Source organism: Heterodontus francisci, chromosome 32 (genome assembly GCF_036365525.1).
Source record: "Heterodontus francisci isolate sHetFra1 chromosome 32, sHetFra1.hap1, whole genome shotgun sequence".
Classification (NCBI taxonomy): Eukaryota; Metazoa; Chordata; class Chondrichthyes; order Heterodontiformes; family Heterodontidae; genus Heterodontus; species Heterodontus francisci.
Window position 1 is genome coordinate 13526428 of NC_090402.1, and position 27847 is coordinate 13554274.

Consider the following 27847-nt stretch of genomic DNA (forward strand, 5'->3'; position numbering starts at 1 on the left):
GAAATCCTCACCTTGCATTTCTTGATTTTTGGCAATAATGTGGCTCAAATTGCGAGCTCAACAGTGTAGGAATTCACAACTATGCACTTCTATCTGCCACCTTGTGTCACTGGTACTCTAGTTTCTTGTATGTTTTAATAAAACCAGATTAATGAGCAAACCTTCTGGCCAAATGAGTTCCACCTGTTCACAGACTAGCTTAACTTCCTTTTGAAATGTCACATATTGATGTATGCTTGACATTGCGCATGCACTGGAAAATCAGAGCTGCATTCTTACCACAGAATTTGCAAACATCTGGCTGACCTGTGGAAAATTTGCCAGTTCCATTTCATAATTTTCCCCCTTTCTGGGGCTCCTGGCATCTTCCCTGAAGCAGGTCCATGAATTGAACTTAGCTGCACATTGTGGGTAGACTGAGACATCAAGAATTCTGTCCAGAGTGTGTAGCAACATCCAGAGCAGCAGCGGTAACTTTAATAGGAGCTGAAAATGTTGGACAAGAAAATTGGGGGTGGGGTTGAGAATTGGACCTGTGAACTGGAGGAGGAGGGTGGGTAATATCAGCTTGAATTGGAGTGGGAAGAATGCAGGTGTGAATTGGAAAAAGGAAGCGTGCTTGTGAACTGGGTAGGAAGATCAGCACAAGCTAGAATGGTCTCCCAGCTAGAGCAGTGGTGGTGAAATACCCACTATAGCTTACAATTCTTCAGAGAATGAAGAAAAATCTCTGCATTTTGTGTCTCAATCTGTAATTTCCCATTGGCTTTGCCATTATGTGCACTTCAAGTGATTCAGTAGTCTAATCTGAGGGGATTGATGCTGCAGAATCCATTCTGGTTGTATTATGGGGCAATTGGTCAATTTCCATAACACTTAACACCACAAAAATTGCTTGTGCACATTTTATTTTCTGGTCACAGGACTGGCCTTGTTGGCTAGAAAGGTTGGTTCAGGCTAGTGAAAGGAAATACCAATGCTGACCTGTGCAGCAGGCTGAGAAAAACTGCCTGCAGGAGGCTGGAACAAATGAGTTGTCCTGTCAGCAGCAATTGTACTGGGCACCCATGCATAATCAGGTTGTGGTAAAATTCACCTCTGAACAACTTCTGTATTTCTTGAGGTGATGTTTCATCCCCTCTTTTTCTTGCGGTGCTGTCACTAAAATTGGAGTTGTTGTTGGGACAGCAGTGAATGTTGAATCAGCATTATGCTAAAAGTGAGTCGTGTGACACGTGTGCTGTCTGTGCTGTGGCTGCTGTCAGCTTGCTTTACTTCATGTTTATTGCCTGTGATGGCGAAGCATAAATTTCTAAAAGTCTAGTGAAAGTGAAATCCCAGTTCAAACCAGTTTTGTGCCTTGACTCTTAGTCTGCTGTCCACCAGAGTATAACTAAAGAAATCCACTTTTTCCTATACATTCTACCTCTTGTACTCCAATTTGCTATATGGATATTCAGTATTGTCACTAGGTTTTTTTAATAAAGTGCTGTTGTGAACTTATGGAATTTTTGTACCGTGTTCACTTTATAGCTTTAAAAAGTATAGTCATGCAACTCCCAAAAATACAAAATGGGTATGTGGAACAGACACCCAGCAAAGGTAGTTTATTCTGAGTCAGCCAACGCCTTAAAAGAAATTTTGGATTGATAATTGCTGAAGAGTGAGGTGAATGGTTATAGAGATCATAACTTTTTTTTCCTTGAAGTTGGGATAGGAGCTTGGTGTTTCTTAAAGTAGGGATCAGCAGGTGGTCTTAGTTGTCAGGGTTCAGTCTATGATAGAAAAATTACATGGGCCCTGGAAAAAGTGTGCTTGATAGCCTGAATGGCTTTTTTCACACTCTGGACTTGATGTTTACTGTTTGATGTGTGTTTCATGCCTTTGTTACCTCGAGACTTGACTCTTCCAAAGCACTTCACCCACATTCTACCCTTCGTACACTTTGGATTATCCAAAACTCGGCCCAGTTCCTGTTTACCTATCACCCCTGTGCTCATTGACCTACATTGGCTCCCAGTCAAGCAATGTCTTGATTTTAGAATTCTCATCCTTTTTTTCAAATCCTTCCATGCCTCACCCCTCCCTACCTCTGTAATCTACCCCAGCCCTTCAACCTTCTGAGATTTCTGTGCTCATCTAATTCCTTTTGAGCATCCCAGACGTTAGTATCTCCACCATTGGTGGCTGTGCCTTCACATTCCTCCTTTTAAGATGGTCCTTCAAACCTATCTCTTTGGCCAAGCTTTTGGCGATCTTACTTAATATCTCCTTATATGGCTTGGTGACGTATTTTGTTTTATGGTGCTCCTGTGAAGCGTCCTGGGGTGGTGTATTGTGTTAAAGGCGCTATATAAATATAAGTTGTTAGGAGAGAGAATTTTGTACTATGTAATGCTAAGGTAAAGAACCTGATGGTGGGAGCAGATTGAGGTAAAGCTTTAAGAATGTCAGATACTATTAAAGCATACTGGTTAATTATGATTTTCCTCTCTAGCTTGCTGTTACCAGTAGACTAAATGGTGCCAGTACTAGATTTTAAAGTGTTTTAAGTTTTAGTAAATGGATTCATAAATGGAAACCTCTTCAGGGGTGTGGACAAGTCCATAAACACATGATAATGAATGGATAGCTCAGAAAACTAAGTGTCTGGCCAAAACTGACCCCCTCGTTCAATAATTACACTGGCATGTTTTATTAGTACCGACTTGCGTTTTTTTTTTCCATTAACTAGGTTTAAAGTCTCAACTGTTTCAACAATATGTCTGAAGCTATCCTTACCAAACCTTTCTTGCTGCTTTAATGATGTGTTATATGCACTACATATGTTAAAATGTTCAGCATTTATTGATGTTCAACGTGTGAAACTAGTGATTTAAATCTTAGCCTTTTAATTTACAGCAAATGGGTAAAAATGAAAAATAGCAAGAAGTGTTTTAGAAATGTGAAGGACATATTTTCTCTTTGTCAAGTCTGAGATCTTTGAAGCCTGTTTTTTGGAGAGGTAAACTTAGTTGGACTCCTTTACATTTTCATGAAGAGAATAATGAAGTGGCTTAAATTTCTGACACAACCCTTGACCTGTTTTAACTAAACTAATGATGACTGAATGGAGCTGTTTTTAAGATGAAACGTGACTCAGATCACCCAAAATTGGTTCTCTTCTCTTTCCCCCCACTACCCCCCCAACCACACAAAATCCACATTAAAAAAGACCAGTTCATTTGACTATATTGTGGTTGTGAGAACAGGGGCGGGTGAAGGAGCACACACTTTGAAAACCCAGGGCCTCATTGTGCACGTCCACAGCTTAATGTGAGTTACAATATGCTGAAGCTAATGTGACATTAATTGTTGGTTGAGGTTTCGGTTCATGATCTTGTGTGAATCTCCTCTTAACCGCTCCCCCCCCCCCCACCTCCCCCGTCCCTCTTTGGAAGGAGTGTAATTGAAATCTGACTGCATAACCAGTGTTTCATGGGTCTTTTCAGGATCACTCTATCTCCCAGTCTCTAAAGTTGATGTCCGGCATTGCCTTTTCAGTAGCTCTGACCAGCTGAAAGAATTCTGAAAAGGCAGTGAGGCAATAGAAATGTCAAGTGCTTTCTGTTTTGGGTGAAGGCAGGAGCTAGAAGATAAATCGTTACTTCTCTTCACCATATTACCATGATAAAAAAAAAATTGATGGATAATTCTCTAGTGCTGGGCAGTGTCACTGCTGTCTTTTTAGTGGTTTGATTAATTGCTTTACAATTTTCATCAAGTACCATTGCAGTCGGTTTCACATTGCACCCCTGTCAGGCGGAAGAATAGACTGACTGTTGAACGTGTCTGCGACTGGCCACCAAGCGTCTTGCAAGTGACCTCCCCCAGTGGGTGCATTAACCACCAAGGGCATCCCTTTGGACACACTGGAGGAGGGGGACAGAGTGAGAGAAGCAGTCAGAGCAAGCACACACAACTCAACAAGTAATTGATGTTAGGACATAAACATTAGATTTTAATCAGCGTGAGGGTTTGAAAAGGCTTTGAGCTCAGATTGTTCAGTGAATAAAGCAGGCGTAAATTGGCTACATCTAGGAAGGCCACGCTTTAATTGATTTTGTCGGGGAATAGCATCGTTTTTTTTAAGTTCCTTGGCTTTCCATATGTTTAACAGGTACTGTCCCTGCTGTCTGCAAACATTACAAAAGGATGCAATTAAAAAGGCACTTTCCACAGCAACTGTTTGGGGGAGGGTAAGAATTGTGCCATGAGAAATCTTTGTGAATGAATTTCTTTAACACATGAATATCAATTTAGTAATTGCTAGTGGGCTTTTTACAGTCATTACATTTATAAAATATATTGTTTTACTAAATATGAAGTTGCAGATAGGCATTTTTTTTACCAGTAAGGTGCAAATTGCAAATTAAATGCAGCACATTAAATCTTTTTTTGAGTTTTTTAAAAAACTTGCTGTGTGAGTTCTATGCTTTGAATTATGAAGTGCCTTCAGCTTGATCTAGTCTGCTGACAGTATTCAACATATATTGCAGTAACTGAATTTTCTAGTGGTGTTGTCAAACCCACAGGTTACAGCATTAATAAAGTTAGCACCATTGTTCATTGAGATTTTTGCTTAGGCCCTTGCAATTGTTGGTATAAGTCAAATGGCCTGACCTGATTTTGTCGCAGGAATTGTTAACATGATAGCTCGCTCTGGTCACATAAATTTGCTGTTCTGACCGCTCATCGTTCTTTAATGATTACTTGTGGTTAATGAGGCTTTTTTTTTAAACGTATTCTCAAAGATATGATTGCATTTTATTCCCATTGTATTTGCACATTTGTTCCATAAGGCATTTTCCACTAGGTGTTTGTAGTGATGGTGTGTTGCCTTCAATTTCTACTTGTGCCTTTAGTGAACAGTTTAGGTTGTCCAACAAGAATATGGTCCATGTGTCAAATGTTTAAAAAGCTGTTTTAATTGTTTTTGTCATCAATTGCAGTCTTTTCTCTTTGTCTCCCTCTGCACTCCCCCACCCCCCACCACCACCAGAACCAAATTCACCAAAAAAATCCGAACACTGCTTAGTGAGAGATGTACAATTAGCAAAGAGCAGATGGTCTTTTTTTTTTAAACCGATTAGTGTCTTCTGATATAGAAAGTGTGTAGCTGGAAAGGAAATTCCTACAGATCCAACTTTTGTGTTTTGATCAGTTTAGAGAACTTGGGCATTTTTGATGTCTATTAATTGAAAAGAAAGGGTATTTGTTTCAATATAATGGTTATCTTCATTAGGTTAAAGTGAAGCAATCTTCTCATCTACATTATATTTGAAATATTCTGACTTGCCTAAGTGCTAACTAAAGTTGGTACATATGCTGCAAGTCAAATGGTTGATGCTTGCACATGATCATTCAGGATGCTGAGGGGGTGATAGAGAGCAGTTATAGGGAAGTAGTAACACCTAAGTTACAGGATAAAGGTAGCTGGGTGACCGTCAGGGGAGGGAGAGGGAATAGGCGCACAGTGCAGGGATCCCCTGTGGCCGTTCCCCTCAATAATAAGTATACCGTTTTGGATACGGTTGCGGGGGGTGACCTACCAGGGGAAAGCCACAGTGGCCAGGTCTCTGGCACTGAGCCTGGTTCAGTGGCTCAGAAGGGAATGGGGGAGAATAGGAGAGCGATAGTGATAGGAGATTCAATGGTTAGAGGAACAGACAGGAGATTCTGTGGTCGCGAACGAGACTCCCGGATGGTATGTTGCCTCCCGGGTGCCAGGGTCAGGGATGTCTCAGATCGAGTCTACAGGATTCTTAAGGGGGAGGGGGAGCAGCCAGAGGCCGTGGTACATATCGGTACCAATGACATAGCTAGGAAAAGGGATGAGGACCTGAAAAGCGAATATAGGGAGTTAGGTTGGAAGCTGAAAGGCAGGACGAGCAGAGTCTCAGGATTGTTACCGGTGCCACGTGCTAGTGAGGCTAGAAACAGGGAGCGAGTGCAGCTGAACACGTGGCTACAGAACTGGTGTAAGAGGGAGGGATTCAGATATGTAGATCATTGGGATACCTTCTGGGGAAGGTGGGACCTGTACAAGAAGGACGGGTTGCATCTGAACTGGAGGGGCACCAATATCCTGGGCGGGAGGTTTGCTAGAGCTCTTCGGGAGGGTTTAGACTAGTTTGGCAGGGGGATGGGAACCGGAGCTACGGATCAGTGGATGGGGTAGCTGTTGAACAGGCAGATACCGAGTGCAGAGAGTCTGTGAGGAAGGTTAGACAATTGACACAACAAAGTTGCAGCCAGCATGATGGGTTGAAGTGTGTCTATTTTAACGCAAGAAGTGTCAGGAATAAGGGTGATGAACTTAGAGCATGAATCAGTACTTGGAGCTATGATGTTGTGGCCATTACGGAGACGTGGATATCACAGGGGCAGGAATGGATGTTGGATGTTCTGGGATTTAGATGTTTCAAAAGGAATAGGGAGGGAGGTAAAAGAGGTGGGGGAGTGGCATTGCTAATCAGGGATAGTATCACAGCTGCAGAAAGGGAGGTCGTCGAGGAGGGTTTGTCTACTGTGTCATTATGGGTGGAAGTCAGAAACAGGAAAGGAGCAGTCACTTTGTTGGGAGTTTTCTATAGACCCCCCAATAGCAACAGAGACACGGAGGAACAGATTGGGAGGCAGATTTTGGAAAGGTGCAGAAGTAACAGGGTTGTCATGGGTGACTTCAACTTCCCTAATATTGATTGGAACCTCCTTAGTGCAAATTGTTTGGATGGAGCAGTTTTTGTCAGGTGTGTCCAGGAAGGTTTCCTGACTCAATATGTGGATAGACCGACTAGAGGGGAGGCTATGTTGGATTTGGTGCTTGGCAACGAACCAGGCCAGGTGGCAGATCTCTTGGTGGGAGAGCATTTTGGTGATAGTGATCACAGCTCCCTGACCTTTACTATAGTCATGGAGAGGGACAGGAGCAGACGGGATGGGAAAATATTTAATTGGGGGAGGGGGAATTACAATGCTATTAGGCAGGAACTGGGGAGCTTAAACTGGGAACAGATGTTCTCGGGGAAATGCATGACAGAAATGTGGAGGTTGTTTAGGGAGCACTTGCTGCGACTGCTGGCTATGTTTGTCCCGATGAGGCAAGGAAGGGATGGTAGGGTGAAGGAACCTTGGACGACAAGAGATGTGGAACAGCTAGTCAAGAGGAAGAAGGAAGCTTACTTAAGGTTGAGGAAGCAAGGATCAGTCAGGGCTCTAGAGGGTTACAAGGCAGCCAGGAAGGAACTGAAGAATGGACTTAGGAGAGCTAGAAGGGGACATGAAAACTTCTTGGCGGGTAGGATTAAGAAAAATCCCAAGGCGTTCTACACTTATGTGAGGAACAAGAGGATGGCCAGAGTGAGGGTAGGGCCGATCAGGGATAGTGGAGGGAACTTGTGCCCGGAGTCAGAGGAGGTAGGGGAGGTCCTAAATGAATACTTTGCTTCAGTATTCACTAGTGAGAGGGACCTGGTCGTTTGTGAGGACAGCGTGGAACAGGCTGATATGCTCGAACAGGTTGAGGTTAAGAGGGAGGATGTGCTGGAAATTTTGAATGATATGAGGACAGATAAGTCCCCGGGGCCAGACGGGATATACCCAAAGATATTACGGGAAGCGAGGGAAGAGATTGCTGCGCCTTTGGCGATGATCTTTGCGTCCTCACTGTCCTATGGAGTAGTACCGGATGATTGGAGGATGGCAAATGTTGTTCCCTTGTTCAAGAAAGGGAATAGGGATAACCCTGGGAATTATAGACCAGTCAGTCTTACGTCGGTAGTGGGCAAATTATTGGAGAGGATTCTGAGAGACAGGATTTACGATTATTTGGAAAAGCATGGTTTGATTAGAGACAGTCAGCATGGCTTTGTAAGGGGCAGGTCATGCCTCACAAGCCTTATTGAATTCTTTGAAGATGTGACAAAACATACTGATGAAGGAAGAGCAGTGGATGTGGTGTATATGGATTTTAGCAAGGCGTTTGATAAGGTTCCCCATGGTAGGCTCATTCAGAAAGTGAGGAGGCATGGGATACAGGGAAAGTTGGCTGTCTGGATACAAAATTGGCTGGCCCATAGAAGACAGAGGGTGGTAGTAGATGGAAAGTATTCAGCATGGAGCTCGGTAACCAGTGGTGTTCCGCAGGGATCTGTTCTGGGACCTCTGCTCTTTGTGATTTTTATAAATGACTTGGATGAGGAAGTGGAAGGCTGGGTTAGCACGTTTGCCGATGACACGAAGGTTGCTGGAGTTGTGGATAGTATGGAAGGCTGTTGTAGGTTGCAACGGGACATTGACAGGATGCAGAGCTGGGCTGAGAAGTGGCAGATGGAGTTCAACCTGGAAAAGTGTGAAGTGATTCATTTTGGGAGGTCGAATTTGAATGCAGAATACAGACTTAAAGACAGGATTCTGGGTAGTGTGGAGAAACAGAGGGATCTTGGGGTCCATGTCAATAGATCGCTCAAAGTTGCCACCCAAGTTGATAGGGTTGTTAAGAAGGCGTATGATGTGTTGGCTTTCATTAACAGGGGGATTGAGTTTAAGAGCCGCGAGGTTATGCTGCAGCTCTATAAGGCCCTGGTTCGACCACACTTGGAATATTGTGTTCAGTTCTGGTCGCCTCATTATAGGAAGGATGTGGAAGCTTTAGAGAGGGTGCAGAGGAGATTTACCAGGATGCTGCCTGGACTGAAGGGCATGTCTTACGAAGAAAGGTTGAGGGAGCTAGGGCTTTTCTCATTGGAGCAAAGAAGGATGAGAGGTGACTTGATAGAGGGGTACAAGATGATGAGAGGCATAGATAGAGTGGATAGCCAGAGACTTTTTCCCAGGGCGGAAAGGGCTATCACCAGGGGGCATAATTTTAAGGTGATTGGAGGAAGGTTTCGGGGAGATGTCAGAGGTAGGTTCTTTACACACAGAGTGGTGGGTGCGTGGAATGCGCTGCCAGCGGTGGTGGTAGAAGCAGATACATTAGGGACATTTAAGCGACTCTTGGATAGGTACATGGATGATATTAGAATGAAGGGTAGGTAGTTAGTTTGATCTTGGAGTAGGTTAAAGGTTCGGCACAACATCGTGGGCCGCAGGGCCTGTACTGTGCTGTACTGTTCTATGTTCTAACTACAAAGGGTTCAAATGATAGCATTACAAGGTGCTTTATGAAGATCAGGTCCCTAGGATTAGGTTGGGGCCCTTAAACTTTGGTTTGTTAATGCATGCTCACTGGAACTTTGTACAATGTTATTTTCTTTTTGGGATTCCTGAACCCTTCTCCATTCCCCAGTGGAATGACAGGCAACTTGCTCTTAGGCTTGTGCTGTATTTGATTTGGGAGATGTTAGTGAAGCAGGTGGCCCTCTCCTCACTATCCCACCTATCACCTTGGGGTTACCTCTGTTTTACAGCGTGTTGTAGAAGCATTACTGCCTCATTGAGATTTGTGAAGTTTTAGGGTTTATTCATGCTTTTGGGAGTTTTTTTAAATGCTCTTTTTAGAATATCAGAGGTATGGATCAACTAAGGCTGTCAACTTTTCTAATTGGTTTAATTGACATTAAAATGTAACAATTTTGCAGGTAGAGATGCTTACAGTCTTAGTCGGTAGTTCAACTCAGCTCAATGATCAATTCTTCAGTCGACTGAGAGTTTAATTGTTTTGTTGATGACCTCTTGGTCTCTGCTTATGATCTGTCGTCTCAATCATACTAAAGTGGCTGTTTTTATATCTTGATATAAAAGCAGTTTGCTAATGTAGATGTCTCAATATCTGCATCTGTTTAAGTGGAAGTTCATGTTAGATGAGCCAGTCACTTTAGTTACCTACATTGTCAGCTGGTTTGTGGATGCCTGACATTACTACAGAATTACTGGATGGTAACCTGTAGAATGGATATATAATTCAATAAATTGTATTCTGGAGAAAAGTATATAATTCTGTTCTGAGGGCACTTTAACATTTCAATCTTGTTCTTCAGGTGGAGAGACGATCAAAAGCATTAACCAGCAAACAGGAGCACATGTAGAACTACAGAGAAACCCACCACCAAATTCTGATCCTAATATCCGAATATTCATCATCCGTGGAGCTTTACAACAGATCGAGCATGCTAGGCAGTTAATAGAAGAAAAAATCAATGGGGTAAGATTTTTCACAGTTTTTAACATTTTTAATTTCTTTTACCTCAAGCTGTGCTTTACAGATGAGTTATTTGTTCAGAAACTTTATCTTAAATAAAACCCCAGCCCAGACCCTGGTCAGTGCTGTTATATATCAGCTGTGAGGAGACGCACAAGGATGTATTGACATCTGTTGATTTGTTTTCCCTCTCATGAGAAAGTGTTTAGTATGCTGCCAGTACACTTTCTCCATCCCCTTCTTTTCATGTGTTCATATTCTCTCTCTCTCTCTCTCTCTCTCCCTACTTCTGCCCCTCTCAGGTTCTTGTTATCCTTCAGAATAAGTAACTCCTCAAATTCATGAAATCAATGATACAGCACAGAAGGAGGCCATTAGCCCATCATGCCTGTGCTGATTCTTAGAAAGAGCTATCCAAATTTCTGGTTATGTGCTAATCGTATAGAGTTCTATTGTATAGTGAATGGAGATTAAAATCAAAAACTTCTATGAAATGTCATTTTAAAATGATGGTGCTTGGAGTAATTCATCTGAAGGACTTTGAACTCTTAGCTGTCAGCCTTGGCTCAGTGGTACCACTCTCGCATCTGATGAAGGCAGTGTGTTCAAACCCCGCTCCAGAGAGTTGCGCACATAATCTCGGCTAACTTTTCTGTGCAGAATTGAGTGAGTGTTGTCTTTTGGATGAGACATTAAATCAAGACTGCATCTTCCCTTTCAGGCAGACATAAAAGATCTCGTGCTACTATTGATCGAAGGGCAGGGCAGGTCTTCTGGCCAACATTTTATCCCTCAACCTATACCTAAAACCGATGTCATTACTGTTTGTGGGACCTTGCTATGTGCAAATTGTTTGCTGTTCCTACATTACAATAGCAAGAACATTTTGTAATAAAATAATTCATTAAAAAAAGTGGTTGAGACATCCTGAGGTTGTGAAAGGTACTATATAAATTCAAGTTCTTTCTCTTTCTTAGCTTAAATGTTTGTGCATTTTTAGGGTCCAGGACCTGCTGGCCCTGGAGGATTTAACACAAGCCCTTATAGTCAAGGACCACCTGGACACCATCAAAAGTAAGTTATAATTGTGCAGTTTTTGCATTTTATCCTTGGATGGTTGTCTTCACTTGATGTCATTCAATAGAATCCATGTTCGATTGTTGGTATGCCTTGGTGAGCTGATGAATGTTGAAATGGATGCTGTAACATGTCAGGCCAGCTTATCAGTAACTCTTGTGCACTATCTGATGTGTCCCATGCTTTTTTTAGTTTCTTTGGGGTGGAGTTTTAACAGTGTATGATTAATATCTGTTTTAAAGTTTTGACCTTTTTTGGGTCAGACTGTCTGATACATGTGGAAGCTCATTACCATGTTTTGAATCGCTGAATTAAGCGGCTGAGAAATCCTTTACTGATATTGGATGCACACACTCTCTGTCCTTAGGAACACCTCCCACTTGTCCAGAGAGCATAGATACAGGTTGGCAAAACCCACAGCTTAGGGACCTCATGTGCACAGTTTTGCAACCTAAAACACCACGTACCAGAACGGATGACTAGTAACTTTACCACTGCTTGTCTGACTGGTAATGCCCATTTTTCTCTTCTCTTTCTCTCCCCAACTCCAACCCCTCCCAAGCCATTCCTCTCCAAGTCTTGTAATGAACCAGGCTTGATGGTTTGTCAGCAGTCCCTAGAGCATTGCAGACCTGCCTGGTTTGCCTATCAATGCCAAGTCTGCCATGGAAAGTTATCTCAATTTCTAATTTCACAGCAGTGTCATCTTGGAACAGAGATTCTGGAGTGGTACCCGCCCACCCACCTCCAACATCCTAAGTTCCAAAATAGAGAGTTGCCATCATTCGTTATAATCACAGCTAATTAACTTGCCTCCTATCACGAAGTGTTTTATCGCAATTTCAGATTTCCTTTTAAAAGACTACATGCTCATCGTGTTTCATTTACTTGACCTGTAACTGGCCAAGCAATCATTCTAAGGTAAACTCTAGTTTACCCCTCTTTCACCCCCAACCACTCTCAAAGAAGTCACCACGTGGTTATTAGATACCAGGACCAATGTAAAAATTATAATAACCTGTTGGGATTACAGCTCATTTTAAATTTGTTTGTGCTCATTTATCTCAAACATAGTGGTCCTCCACAAGCCTTTATGACACAGGGATGGGGAAGTACATACCAACCTTGGCAGCAGCAAGGACAGCAGGATCCAAGTGAGTGTCTGGTTTGTTTACAACTAACAGCAGCGGTATTTTCTTATCGCCCTTTGGCTCTTTACCAGCCCATTGTGGTATTGGTTATGTTATGTTTGGTTTCCATTTATTCCAGTGCTTCATTAAAGATCTGCACAGCAGAGGCTTTTTATCACCCTTCTTGGAATGTGTAAAAGGACATGCTGCACTGGCAGCTATTGAAGTTCAACAGGCTAAGCAATATTTTTCTAACCACCTTCAATATGTTAAGTTGCACTACACAATTTCTGTAAGTGCAAAACTTGGTACTAATATCAGTGTCAGTCATCCATCTCAGCCAGTCTTAACCACAGTCAGATTAATTCTAATTATTTCCTAATTTATTCTAACTCACCCATATTTATTTTCTAATTGGCTGATTTCAACATCAACACCAGTTGTAACACAATTAGTTGAAATAAACTGGGCAATTGAACAGCTCCAAGCTGGTGGAGACTTTAAACTTTTTATGCAATTATTGTTGCAATCATAGTGATTTGCATAATGTCTCCACCCAGTTCTCTCTTTACATTGTTTTGCATATATAAGGAATATAGTTTTGGTTCCTCTTTCCAAGAACATGCCAATTCCACACTGTTCAAGATTGTAATTGACTTGCCAATCAAACAAACCCAGCATTCTACATGTGAGGAGGGCAGGAAAAGGCAGTCAGGCCTACTCCATTCTTTCAGCAGTGCAACCTCACACACCGTTCACCAACTTAGCAACACTGTCACCTGAGAGAGAAAAATCTACAGCTAATTTAGGAAAATTCTGGAGGAATCTCTCCGCCCACCCACCTCCAACATCCTAAGTTCCGAAATAGAGAGTTGCCATCATTCGTTATAATCACAACTAATTAACTTGCCTCCTATCATGAAGTGTTTTATCGCAATTTCAGACTTCCTTTTGAAAGACTCCATGCTCATCATGTTTCATTTACCTGACCTGTAACTGACCAAGCATTCATTCTAAAGATCGAGTACCTGAAGCATTGCTTTCTTAAATAAAATGGGAGCTTAAAGCAACACTGTGCTGCATTCATTCCAAGGCATAACATTTGGGCATTACCAGCTGTAATATTGTGACTGTATGAAAAGCATGTCTAATGACATACAATGGGTATTGTCATGGGAGATCTGTTAGTAATGTAATACATGCTATAAAGATAACATTCATTTTTATCACAATTCCTGTATAATACCCATCTAATTTAAGCGTAACCTTCGGCCAAATTTAAGTACAACCTTCTGTCAGATATAAATGGAAGTGAGAAAGGTAGCCAAATGAACTGGTCAAATTGATCCCAAAAAAAATTCCAACCCTTTTAATCAGTGATTTTCTCAGTAACTGCCCAAAAGAGAGTCTTAGACATAATCCATGCTCATTTTATTTCACAGTAACACTGTTCAGTTTACCCATACAATTCTCTTTCTTACCCTCCTCCGTATTCATCATCACCACCACCACCAAAGGCCGGGCCACCTACCTACAAGATTCTGCTGTAGTTTGAATAGGCTTTCAATTTCTCATTGTTTTCCCTCATCCTTTTCAGCTTAGCTGCCGAAATGGATTTTTTTCTTGCTTGTAGCTCATGTCCACTGCCGAGAAACGTATCACCGCCCCAACTTTCATGTTCTTCTCTCTAACCCTTTACTGCTCCTTGCCGCTCAACCCAAAATCCTGCTTTTCTGCCCAGTTGCCACCACCAGTTTCTCAAGCCGAGCTCTTTCCTCCTTCCACTCCACCACCAAATCCTATGTTTTTACCTTCATCTGTTCCACTTTGAACGTAATGGATTCCAATGTAGCCCATCCCCTTTTGAAAACTTTTGTTCCCACTTAAATGTTGTGGCTCCAACTTCCCAGCTGATGAGACACTGTCAGTCAGCAGCATAAATATTTTCCTCCCTCTTCCATCACCTGCACTAACTCCCCCACTTGTATTGAATTTTCTGTGTTCCATTCAAAAGATATTTAATACTGTATACATGTTAATAAAAATGTATACTGTACGCAAATTAAGTATCTTAATGCAATTTTATGTATCTCAATTTATTTTAACGCTCATTCCCTTTTTGAGCCTCTACAATTATTTAAACCATAGTTTCATCTCATTTCATTACAATTCATATGTAGTTTCTCTATTATCTACTCTGTTGCACCAATTTGCTTTTCAACCAACATTTCCATGAATTCCAGTAACAGCTAAAATATATCACTACAACAATGTGTTCTCCAGCCCATAATACTAACCCAACTTTTGTCTTCAAATGTTGGTAGTCTTGTTTCCTGCATCTGTTTTTATTTGAGTTCTAACTTTGGTTTTATCCCTGTTACATAGTTTGTCCTGAATTATTTGTGTTATATATATTTTTTTTTAAACTGTGCAGCATGTGAATATGCAACTGGGTAGTGAATCACAAGGCTAAAATTGTTGAGTAAAGGGTGATGAAAAGACTGGGACTAAATGGTACTGACAAAATTATTCTGTGGATGGATATTGTACATGTCAAATCAACAGTTGCACAAGAATAATTTGTGTTTGTTTTGGTATGGATTCCTGGAAAAAGGAATGCAATGGCATCTGTTCTGACCAGACTGGGTTCATTTTTCTTTCCTAGTTAAATACAGTAGTGGAACTGCTGCAGACTGGTCAGCCCCAGCTTGTTAACTTTGTTCTCAGCTGGTGTGCTTGGCATGAAGTCTTCCAGTTAATTCCAGTGCAGAAGCAGAGAGCCACTTACAACCACCTCATTGAGGATGCTTTTTAAGTGGAGGTTGTGTTGCACAATGTTTCATGTTAGACTCTGTACAGTGTCTCTTGCCACTGAGCCATTTTTGTGTGCCATGGCAGATGTGGGTTGCCTTGAGTGGGATTTTAATTCTTCTTCCCCTGCCCCCTTCCAAAAGCTATGCATATACTTCAACAAAGCTATTTGAAAGCCCAGTCACTTGGTTCACTAATCATTTTATCCTGTTTTTATCACTTTTATGCTTTTACTAAAGCATCTTGTGACTAGGTGAATGTATTGAGACAGTTAATACTGGCCTTGCTGGTGATCTTTCTTGTGAAGGCGAATTCAATAGGAAGAGGCTCAAACCCAATATCACTAACAACCAAGAAGACATTAACAGGGAGGACTTGGATTCTAATTCCTTTGGATGCACTTTTTTGGTTGGGGGGTGGTAGAGTTAAGTTCATGTGATTCAAAATTAGACTTTTAAAAATTAGAACTTGATCACGAGCAGTAATGTCACTGCATAATGAACTATTCCTACCACACAAGTAAAAGCTACCAAAATTAGTCAGTGATAGTTACTGTGACACTGTGTGTGTGTCTAGGTAAAGCTGCACAGCATTTGGGTACAGCAGCCTGGTCAGCCTACATCTCCCAGTTTTACCAGCAGCCTAGCCAGCAACAGCAAGCGACAATGGGGCAGAACTCGCAACAAAATTCAGGTGTGTATTTGTGAAGAGAAATTTTTCAACAATACGGGCAAATACCTTCCACTTTCTGCCGCCCAGCACTTTTCAGTTATTACCTATGCAGTTCTGGAATCAACATCTCTTCTATTCAATTCTACCCCTAATAAGTAGGGGGCACAGCATGTCTTTTAAAACTGTCCTCCTCCTATCTGAGATCTCAGTCCTAATCAAGCCCAAGCATTTAGGTTGAAAGTTTTCTTTCTGTTAAAGGTGCTGTGAGTTTGGGGTAGCCTCAACACAATTTCTTTGGGGATGTCTGTCTGTTTGTCTGTCTCTCTTTCCCCCCCCCCCCCCCCCACCCCTCTCTTTCCCCCCTTACCCACCCCACCACCCTCATTGTTGTTTTCAGCCTGATGAAGGACTTCGGATTTCTATTTCTCATGGGGGGGAAACCACCTGCAATTTGCTATCCTCTTTACAGATGCTCATGGACTGCTTATATTTCCAATGTTTTTGTTAAATTTCCAGTATCTGCTTTTTTTTTTATTTTGGTGCATGCAAGTCCACAGCACAACACTGTTGACTGAAGTGGCAATGGCCAAGAATCCCTGGGGTGGGAATTGGACATTTCAGTGTTACAGTAAGGGAGATAGTCTACTGAGATTGGGAGTTGAAGCAGATTATTGGGTTAGGGTAGAGGGAATTTCTGTGCTGCACCTGACCCAGGATTGCATAATACTGAGGCTAGACACAAAAAATGGCCCATCACCAAATATTCCTTATTGCAACATTTGAACTCCTACAATGTCTATTTTCAATCATTAGCTGTTGTACTATGTGCTTGCATGCTATGCTACTGTGTAGGTAAATAGAAGCATTTGAAAAATATTGCAGATGAGAATCCATCTCTTGGGGGGGTGGGGTGGGGGTGGGGGCACTGGTGTATTATAGGGTGGCTATTTTAGGGTATTGTGTGAAGAACAATTGAAGTTATTGACAAATTTGTTTTTGAATCGCTAGTTGATTTTTGAAAGGATTACAGTTGTGGGTTGTTGTATAAATGATCTCTTCTACCAGTCTTTTTCCTCAGAACTTGTGTATAGTAGTGAGCTGCTTTAACTGTGATCTGTGATAGTTGCTTGTTAATCAGATAGGATAGACCATCAATGAAACTATCCTTCATTTGAGAGGAATCCCAAATGGAATGCATTGTTTTATTTTCTTTTAATTAAACCACATTCCCTTTCCTTGGTTCAAAATTCATTTTTTGGCCAAGGTGGTTTATCCCAGTTGTAATTTGTAACCTATTGAGAACAAACGTGATTAGATGGCTTAAAAATGATGCACAAACTACACTTAACCAATTAGATTTTGTGATTCTGGGCTGACAAATGGCATGGACTCCAAGCTACACAGTCGAGTTTAAGCATGTGTTAAATCAGCTGTCACCACATAGAACTGCAGAAGAGTACAGGCTGTGGGACTTCAGAAAGCACTTAGTGCAATGTTGGCTACATGGGTTCAATTGCGAACTGGTATTAATTGAACTGTACTACAAAGGTTTAAATGTATTATTTTTATTCCTCGCTTTCTCCATAAGTACTGATCCAAGTAGTTTATTTCATGCCAGGATCATTGTTCGTTGGCGTTCAATAACGTAACTTACACGAACACCAGTTTACTGCTGTACTAATGTGGGTACTTTCAAAATGAGCTATTTTTTTCAAACTTCATCTGAAACCTTGCATTAAACATAGCTTTACTCTTAAAAGAATTGTTCTTTGTGATGCCAAGTGCAGGATTTTCATGGTTTTTATTAACATAATTACTCAGTCCGACTAAGCTCTTAACCAACTTCCACACTTGATATTTTCTATCAAATGAGTGCTTACATTATGGAAACCGTTCAAAAGCTCACTGATGCTATGAATATTCTGATGTTTACACACTATGATGTTGAGATGGTGGAAAAGAAAGCAAAAGACTTGCATTTATATAGTGCCTTAGAACTTAAAGCACTTTACAGTCAATTAAGTACTTCTGAAGTGTAGAGAGAATAGCTTGCGTGCAGAAGGTGTTACTGAACTTCGGTGTAGTGTGAATGTTTCACTGCTGATTGCTAATTCCTGTGATGTATTGGAGTTTCATAAGGTCACTAAGTACAAGTTTGTAACTGCAGTTTTCCCAAATTAATGTCAGTTGTACCTGAACCCATCTCCCAACTCCTCCTAAGGGAATTCCTTAGTTGCCTCTTTTGCCTTCATTTAGTTATGGTCTGTCCAAAACCTGTTGTGCTTCACCATTTTCCTGATCAACTGTCCTACCATTATATGAATCGTGTTGAAGAACCTCTTTCCACTGAAGGCAAAATATTGTGTAGTTCTATGCAATTCCAAATGGTATAAAGGTCCAGAACTCAATGCGGGATTTCTGTTGATGTTTCTAAACTATGTTAAACATGGTCCTACAAATTGCAGTGGATCTCTGTTCCCTCTTCACCCTGCTCCACTCTCCTCAAAATTCAGGCCTCTTCTCTTTCCTTCGTCCCACCTGCAATGTTCAGTAGCATACGAACATACGAATCAGGAGTAGGACACTCGACCCCTCGAGCCTACTCCACCATTCAATAAGTTCATGGCTGAACTGATTACTCCACATTTCCACCTACCCCATATAACCTTCCACCCCCTTGCTGATCAAGAATCTATCTACCTCTGCCTTAAAAATATTCAAAGACTCTGCTTCCACTGCCTTTTGCGGAAGAATTCCAAAGACTCATGACCCTCAGAGAAATAATTTCTCATTTCTGTCTGAAATGGACGACCCCTTATTTTTAAACAGTGGCCCCTAGTTCTAGATTCTCCCACAAGGGGACATATCCTTTCCACGTCCACCTTGTCAAGACCCATCAGGATCTTATATGTTTCAATCAAGTCGCCTCTTACTCTTCTAAATTCCAACTGATACAAGCCTAGCCTGTCCAATCTTTCCTCGTAAGACGGCCCACCCATTGCAGGTATTAGTCTAGTAAACCTTCTCTGTACTGCCTCCAACACATTTACATCCTTCCTTAAATAAGGAGACCAGCACTGTACACAGTACTCCAGATGTGATCTCACCAATGCCCTGTATAGCTGAAGCATAATCTCCCTACTTTTGTATTCAATTCCCCTCGCGATAAACGATAACATTCTATTAGCTTTCCTAATTATGTGCTGTACCTGCATACTAACCTTTTGTGATTCATGCACTAGGACACCCAGATCCCTCTGCATCTCAGAGCTCCGCAATCTCTCTCCATTTAGATAATGTGCTTTTTTATTCTTCCTGCCAAAGTGGGCAATTTCACACTTTCCCACATTATACTCCATTTGCCAGGTCTTTGCCTGCTCACTTAACATATCTATATCCCTTTGTAGTCTCCTTATGTCCTCTTCACAAGTTACTTTTCTACCTATCCTTGTGTCATCTGCAAATTTAGCAACCATACCTCCTTCAGTGTTTCACACAGGATCGTGGCTCATTGGTAGAGTTGGCAAATCTTACTGTAAAATTTGGCAGGCCAAGCAGGACATATGTAGATACAACCTCCGATGGTATCAACTGGAATCTGCTCAGACGTTGTACCATCTTGTGATATAATCAGGAACAACAAATAAATATTTCCTTGGGATAAAGAAAACAGTCTGTCTCTTTCCTAGCAGCTGTCCCCATCGTCCCCCCCACCCCCCCCAAAAAAAAAGGAAAACAATACAATTCAGAAAGTCTGGGAGGGGGAAGAGTCTTATCTTCTAGAGTGCAGGTTTTTGCTGGCGCTGCTGTAGAAATTAATTTTTACCTGTCTGGGAATGCTTGGTGTTTGCTCACTACCTCTGTGTGATAAGGCTGAGATTGGGAACTCTCGGGAACAATCTATGATGCCAAAATTTAAGTTAGGAATTTCCTATGTGTGGAAATAGTAGAATATGGGTCTACACCTGTCATTCTGTAATACAGCATGTTGACTCATATGGTGTAATTTGGTTACGGATTGCAGAAGAAATTAATATTTCATTGCGGGGAGTAGCACCCCTCCCTCCACCCCGCAACCAGAAAACTGCAAATTGAAGTAAGACTCTAACTTAATTTGTGTAGGAAGGGTCCGGTCTGAGTTGTCCTTGAGCAAATCTTGCTCATGATTATGAATCTTGACCAAACGTTAGTGAGCAACACTTGCTGACTACACGTTACTACTCTGCATCAGATTAGTTTGGTCTGATGCTGTTCCAAGTGCTGAGGCTCCTTTTGTTTTGCAAAAGATCTCTGACCTTTTTTGAAATACGATGTATTTTGTATCAGTTTGTGAAATGTAATTTTTTTAAACCTGCCCACAGATCAGAATGGTGGCCAAACTGGTCAGATGGATTATTCCAAAGCCTGGGAGGATTACTACAAAATACTTGGTATGCACTTTTCTTGGACTGATATTTTGTAAGTGGCGTTTGAGTTGCCTTCTTGCAGGGGATTTGCAGAAAGCAGGTTTTGTGGAATAGGGAAATATTTTATTCTTTTGCTTTCCTGTTTCCTACTATCTTTCCCTCATCCCATCTTCCTGTCATCCCTCCCCTCCCACCATCCCCCCAGCTCTATGTCTCTGTCTCCTTTCCTCTGTCAGTTAAACGCTTGTAACCTTACTTTTGTCATGCTTCCCCATAATTTTGCTAATAGTGCACAGCTTTTGCAGTGATTTGGGAACATGAGTGGCTCAGGTAACTTGCTCACTGAATTTTGCCTTTTTCTTGGGGTGTGGAGGAGTAATGTATGGGGGTAACTTCTGGTCAGTATCCCAGTCAAAACAGCCAAAATAGGAACATGCAGTGCAGGCAATTGCAGGCTCGAGCTCAGTCCTGCTTACTCCAGAATGTGTTCCTATTACAGAACTGCAGCAGGAAGCAGCTTTGATATATGATGGGGAGCGGGACTCCCAGTGCTATGGGATCTGCCTCATTTACATTGCACAGCTGATTTCACAGCACTGCTGCAGGAGCAAGCATTCATACAGATTATCTCTTTCGTTTTTAGTTAGGAAGGTCTGTATGGGCCAGTGAGCGGAGCACTGCATTGCTTGCCTGTCCTGTGGCCAAAAGACGGTGGTGGGTGATGGTAGCATTTTCCATTGCGATTGCTGCTAGATGTGTTGGAAAATATTACTTGGGATGGGATTTGATGTCTCCAAAGGCTGTAATGATTCTCTTTGGCATTCTGCCACCAAAGTCAGGCTTGCTGCTGCAGCAGCGCTGTGAAGTTTTGAGTTTGTCAGTTTTGGCTTAATCATCTGGTGAGCAGGAATAACAGTGACATTTACAAACAAAAAAAACCCCTTCACATGCTTTGCACCTTTTGACGGCTTGAACAGTTTGTGTGTGACACGCCTGGAGTAGTAGATGGGCTAAGAAAAACAACGTTGCAGCATTAGATGGGGAGGAGGCAAGAATCTATATACTGGATGAGGCTGGGGGGGAGTTTTTTGTAGCTGTTCAGTTTGTTTTCTAAGTTGCTTGTTATGGCTTTTCATGTAATCAGGAAGATCGGATGAAGTTAGATGTAATTTTTATTTGTGTTAAAATACAGCTCGTAGAAATGATCATCGAATTTTGCACCACAGAAGGAGTGCATAGTGCCAGTGCCAGCTCTGTAAAAGAGCTGCACTCTTGTCCAGTTTTGCTGCCGTTCTCCGATACACTTTTAAATTTTTCCTTTTGAAAAGTTTTGAATTTTGCTTCCACCTGTTTCTGGTAGAGCATTCAGTGTCCTAAAGCTCTATATAAAAAGCAGAATAATTCTCCTAATCTCTCTCTCCATCCTTTGGTTGGCAAACTTAAATTTATGCCCATTAGTTAGTTACTTCCAAACCAATGGAAAAGTTTTCCGGATTTACCTCATCAAAATCTCTCAACTTTAAATGGCCCTATCAGATCTCTTAACCTTTTCTATTCTGGTGAAAAGAGTCCCAATTTGTTGCAGGAATTGAAAGCCTGCTTTGTTGAAAGGATGTCCATTAATCACCTTTCACTAATATTTTTGGTTGTTGGAGGTTTGTGTTTTCAGCAGTCTTGTGTTGTGTAGCTGCTCAAATCAGACGTGTGTAACTAGGAGCAGTGGAGATAGTACAGAAGTCCTGGTGTTGGTTCTAGACATTTCACTCTGTGACCAGCTAGTCAGGTAGTAAGCAATTATGATTGGACAGACCTCTGAAATGACTTCTAAGTATAGTTTTAATATTGAGTTGCATATGTTTGAGTGTAATGTGCAGTGCTTTTGGACAATTTCACACAGTTTTAAAGTGGCCCCGTCAATTGTAAATTCATTTTGTTCGCAAAAGTACATGTTGACTTTTATGTTGACACATCTTGTGAATGTAATCCATGGCTGAGTGCTGTGTTTGCTTTATTTAGGAGGCAGTGGTCGTTGTCTTTTTGAATTATTGGGAATATCTGGGAGTGATCCTAACTCAATCTAATTTCCTAAACAGGGAAAGCATAGACCTGTTTTAAGTGACTCCATTCTCTGTACTGTAAACATGGTTGCACACATTGTATTTAGTGCTTCATTCCTTCTGAATCAATAACTTGTTGAATATTAGAGTTCTGTTTTGAAACAAAAAAGCATGAAGGATCTTTTGTCGCCTATAGCAGGTGGAACCTGTAGTTGGTCCTGACCTTCCTTTTAAAGGGTCTTGTCCTATGACTGTGACCAAGTCTTTCTCTCTCTCTCATTTTTTTAATTCCCTTGTCCTTCTACAGCCTTTTATGTTTAAATGCTCCCTTCCCCCGCCTCTTTAATGCCATTTGTAGCCTGTGTGAAGGACAGAAGCCCTTCAGGGTCAAAGCAACACTGCAAGTTCTTCAAAGGCAGGGAAAAGGATTCCTGAGCTATTGATGTAGAGGGTTTTTTGTGGTTGCTGCTGGGGTCCACGCCTGCTGGTGACTTGTGCCATCTCCTGGCTGCTGATATTGTCTGTCGTTGATTTAAGATGGCCTTGCAGTGCCCTGAGGCCAAATGCTAGCCACCTTCCTGAAGAGCCCTGTTGTGAACATGCGCAGGATAAAAGGAACTTGAAGACTAAAAGCTGGAATTGGAGCCATTTCAAATTAACTTCTACATCAAGAGCTCAACAGTCTTCCATTACACATTTTAGCAATTTCTTTGTGCAGCATGAGGGCAGAATTGATCTTCGCTGAGATGGGCAGTAGGTCCAATAAGTTGTGATTTAGTCTTTGACCACCTAACTCTTGAGCTGTGGAATTCCTTTTTTAACGTGTGTGTGTTATTTATACATATCCAGTTAGTTTAGAAACTAACCCTTTCACTCAATTCAAAACACTGCAGATTGTATTGTTTTTAATCTGTGTAATCTAGTTTTATGTAAAGTTCTACACAGGAATTTGCTGTCCATTTGCAAGAAATCTACTTTCACTTCCAACTTGAAATTATTTATTTTGGGCATGCATATTAAAGGAGCTCTTCACTGATGTTTTTGAAATTTAAACCTCAATCACATTACCAAGTCTTTTTTAAAAAACTGATCTCTTTCTCTCTCTCTCTCTTTCCCCCCCCCCCCCCCCCCCCCGCCCACCCTCTTCAACCACCATCACCAGTGACTACTGTGGCACTGAACTATTCAGATTGGGGAAAGTCCTCTCCATTTAATCCCTAGGATAATGCTAGGATCTTTTCCTATTTCCCCCCCACCCCGCTACTGGAAATGTGAATGTGGGTTAAGAATAGGACTGGACATGATTGTGATGGTTTCTGTAATCCACATCGCCATCATGCTCACTAATTAGGCAGTTATGTGGAAGATTGGTTGGTGCAGCGTTTTGAAATTGTTCCACAACACAAGTTAAGGAGAGAAGGGAAGAAAATCTGAGGTCTGTTCCTATCCTTAGAATCTTATAGCATGGAAGGGGGCCATTCAGCCCATTGTGCCTGTGCCAGCTCTTTGAAAGAACCATCCAATTTAGTCCCCAGTTATCCAATTTAGACCCCTAGCTTTCTATCTGTAACCCTGCAAATTAGTCCTTCTGTTACTATTAATATAACCAATCTGTGCAATTTCAACTAATTCTCTTTCTTTCCAGTCTCAATTTTTAAACATTCTGTCTGCACTCTTCAGATTGTCTGAATTCCATCTCCTGACTGACTGTGATGGCCTTCAATGCAGGCAACTGTGCTGCTTGATGCTGGCTGAAATGCATTTTGGAGACAAAAAAATTGGTTAATTCTTCTCCCTTGGGGCCCGTGTCCCCCACCTCCCCTTCTGAAGTCAGAAAGAAACCGAGCGCATGAGAACACATCAGTTGCTGTGGTTTAATCACTGCCAACTATTCTCTTTTTTTTTATTGAAAGGTCCTGATTTCACTGTGTTCAGGAGTCACAAAAGGCACTCCAGTTGCATTTATTATTGGAACTACTTTGGAGCTCCAAGCTATCCTGCAAAGTGGCAGTGCTTCTCAGTTACTGCATGATTTTCCTTTGAAGTCTTAAATGAAGGCTCACAAAAGACACTGGCCTTTAAATATCCATCTGCTGGTCTAGGTTGCAGCACCAAGGTAGAAAAATGCAGGCTTGATCCCTTGTTGCTCTTAAGTCTTGGTCTCCACCTCCATGTACAGGAGTGGGCTACAGTTCAGGAAAATGAGTTGCTGGGTTGTGTGCACAGGTCATTTGGTAGTTGCCAGAGTGTAGTAGCGAGAGAGACTTGAGAGCCAATCACCTGGTCTTTTGTCACATTTGGAATGTGACCAATGAGAAAAAAGTGTGGGAGAAAATGTTAAATTTGTGTAGTGTAATCTAAAAAGTGTTCATGTTTTTGTGGAGAACATTTCACGAATGTGATGGTTGAATTCTCAGCTTGCCCCATTCCTTACCCTCTGGTTCTTGCCAGTCGCAGATTTTGAATCAGACAAACTGGAGCATTTCCAATCCAGACCACCGCTGCAATTTACATATTTTTCACTCTATCTTTTAAAAGAGAGCCAAGCAATATTTCACAGCAGTTTCAGGCATACCTTTGCTAGCAATTGAAACCGCTTTGTTGAAAGGTTGCAAGGAACTGGGGTCACTGCAGCTTTAATATTGCACAATACCAAAATTATTCAGTGTGCAAGGTTGCTTAATCCACAGCATTTTGTGACTCAGCAGTTTTTTAAAATTTTGGTGTCTGCAAACCAGGCAGGGTAGTAATGTCAAATGTGTAAAACGTAAATGTTTAACCATCACAATCAATTTGTAACGTTCAAGCAGTTGCTTCAATCTTTGACAAGAATTTTTTTTTTGTTGTCAGCCCCAATCTTTGGTCATCTCTGACAGTGGTATTGCTGTCCATCAGATCCAGGCCAGTGTTGGGTAATAGTTTGCATGGGTATGTCTTAGACTTTTGGTGTTTCTGAAGCAAAGTAGAAACTCTCTCATACCATTCCTCTGCATTTGTCTCTTATCACCTTCCCAAAATCCAGACAACTCTTTCTGTCTCCGACACTGCTTGATAAGGAACTAAGCAATGCAAGCCTGACAGTCCCATGCTCAATCTGTTTTGTTAGCCTGGATGGCTGGGAGATGCTACAGTTGATGGTGTTACTTCTAATGCTAAAGGGATCAAAGGGTATGGGGTGAAAACGAGAACAGGTTACTGAGTTGGATGGTCAGCCATGATCATAATGAATGGCAGAGCAGGCTTGAAGGGCCGAATGGCCTACTCTTCCTGTTTCTATGTTGATATTTCTCTCTGTCTCTTTGTCTCTCTTCTATCCAACCAGCGCGCAGCCCCTCCCCCGCCCGCCCGCAAGTTGAGCAGCCAACAAGGATTTCCGCTCCTGATTTTATCCAGTAACCCCCTCCTGTAAAAGCCAGAGTTGGACTCAGCTGTGGTGTCTGTCATGGTGGATGGTGGAATAGCCTTTCTGCCTGTATGAAGAATGGTCACTTTGAGCACTGTGGTGCTATGGAACTATGCCCCAACTTGAATTAACACCTTCAGGAGTGAAGGGATGGAATTGTTATAGCAAAAGGTCTGCTCAGTAGATCCAGGATGTCAAATTTTTAATTTGTATATGAACTCAGCCGTTATTAGCTCTGTTTGGTTAAAGAGAACTGTTTTCGGATTCCAAATGTTGCAGAGTTTTTTAAAATGTGAAATTTAAAATCTTGTTGGTTCTTGGCATAAGCAAACACTGAAATCCGTTGCACAGGGAACTGCCCCAGGCAGTTTAAATGAGAGATTTGGAACAATAGTGTTGCTATAATCCTGAGCCGTTAATAATAGTATCCATGGGATTAGTTTCATTTTACTGAATTAAACATTGTATACCCTTACGGACATTTCTTCAGTTTGTTTTTTTTAAAAAAGCCACCATGCAACAGCTAAATCTGGTTCATTTTCTCCTGTGCAGAGAAATTTATAGTGCTTTATCTTTGTGTAGTGTTGTCCCTTGCACTTGTGCAGTGGCTCATTTGTAAATGCTAATCTGTAAACTGCCTTTCTTTTGTGAGTAGTAGTATATTCACAACCCCTGCGAGTCATTGACTCTGCACTGTGTATTGCACAGTCATTTCTTCGCTCAAATCTGCCATTCTGTGCTGCATTTTGAAACCGCTTTATAGCTTAGTTTTAAACACCTGTAGAGGACAATTTGTGGTTCTCTGCTCCAGTCATTTTAACAGCCTGTGTGCAATCTTAGTGCTCTGTGCACGAGCTGATCAGGAACAACTGGTTGTTTCACGTGCTCCCAAAAGAACACAAAAAATTGGATGTGGGTTTGTTTAATCTGTGAATGTAACTCTCTGGAATAGGATGAACTGGTTACTTGCCACCTTGCATGCTGTAATTATAGTCATGACATGCTGAATCAGAGTTCCCTGGAACCATTGACAAAAAGTATCTGTGTCTGGTCTAACGTTGCTCCAACTGGTTGAGAACAACAACCCATCCAACATTTTGTTGAGCTTTGCGGTACTGTGTGTACTTAGTAGTTTCTTTTAAAGTGTCATAGATCTGCCGGTTTACCTTTTCACAGTATAGAGGAACTTGTAGTAAGTGTAGGTTATTCCACTTGGAATTAGGAAGCTGCCTCTGTGTGACATGCCGGTTAAAAACTCACCTATGTGAAGACGTTTTTTTTTTAGTGAATGATGGAACTGGGGAGAATGGTATTGTGTTTCATTATTGTATCTTTTTTCCCCCCCCCATTTCAGATTACTGTTTAAGGGTAGTATGTTCATTTACAATAGGGCCATTGTTGAATTGTGGCTGTTAGCACAGGCAGTTGGCTATTATGCTGTTCATAAATGTAATCCCCATGAACCATCGGTGGGTTGTGACCTCATTACCAGCAGAGTGCTTCATCTGTTGTAACACTGTCACATTGCTGAATGGAAACATCTGGTATAAAATTATCTCCATGTTTTATTATCCTGAAAGGCTTGTTACTTGCCCATCTCTACCAAGGGGCTCAGATGTGCACCAAATAGGTATGCCTCTGATTTGTTTCAATTTTTAATATATAATATATTTTGTGATTTACTATTAAAATCTTGTATCCTAGTAGCGGGTATATGAAGTGAATAGTTCGGATATAAATATGCAATCAAGCAGCTGATGATCAATCTGTTTATTTGAATAGATGGGATTTTGTCAGATTTGACCGGGGTAAGCTTTTAAATAGCTTGCACGCAATTTATAACGAGTAAAGAATGAGTTTGTGCCGCTGGTTAATTGTCAACCATGCAAGCACGAGAATATAGGACCAAAACAAGACTGAATACTCATACGTAGTAAATAAGTTCATCAGTTATAGATTTATAGAGAAACTGAGATGAGTTGCTGGTAAAAGATCAATGCAAGGAGATCTGAAGAGCAATAGGCTAAACAAATGATTGGAAGAGAGTAGGCATAAGCTGGTGAAGAATAAACTGATTACAAAACTTAAGAACAGCTATAACTAAATTA

The 27847-nt window shown here is 41.4% G+C and overlaps 1 protein-coding gene across 6 annotated transcripts in view; it reads left to right on the top strand.

The window, feature by feature from the left end:
• fubp3 (far upstream element (FUSE) binding protein 3) overlaps positions 1–27847 on the top strand; it is a 134545-nt gene that overhangs the window by 68509 nt on the left and 38189 nt on the right. For 3 of the 6 annotated variants that reach the window (XM_068012272.1, XM_068012271.1, XM_068012274.1), the window contains 5 exons: positions 10023–10186; positions 11184–11257; positions 12335–12414; positions 15778–15894; positions 20235–20303. In XM_068012272.1, coding sequence (XP_067868373.1) covers positions 10023–10186; positions 11184–11257; positions 12335–12414; positions 15778–15894; positions 20235–20303 — 504 coding nt within the window. The remainder of the gene's footprint in view (positions 1–10022; positions 10187–11183; positions 11258–12334; positions 12415–15777; positions 15895–20234; positions 20304–27847) is intronic. The other 3 variants (XM_068012273.1, XM_068012275.1, XM_068012276.1) reach the window with 3 other exon arrangements.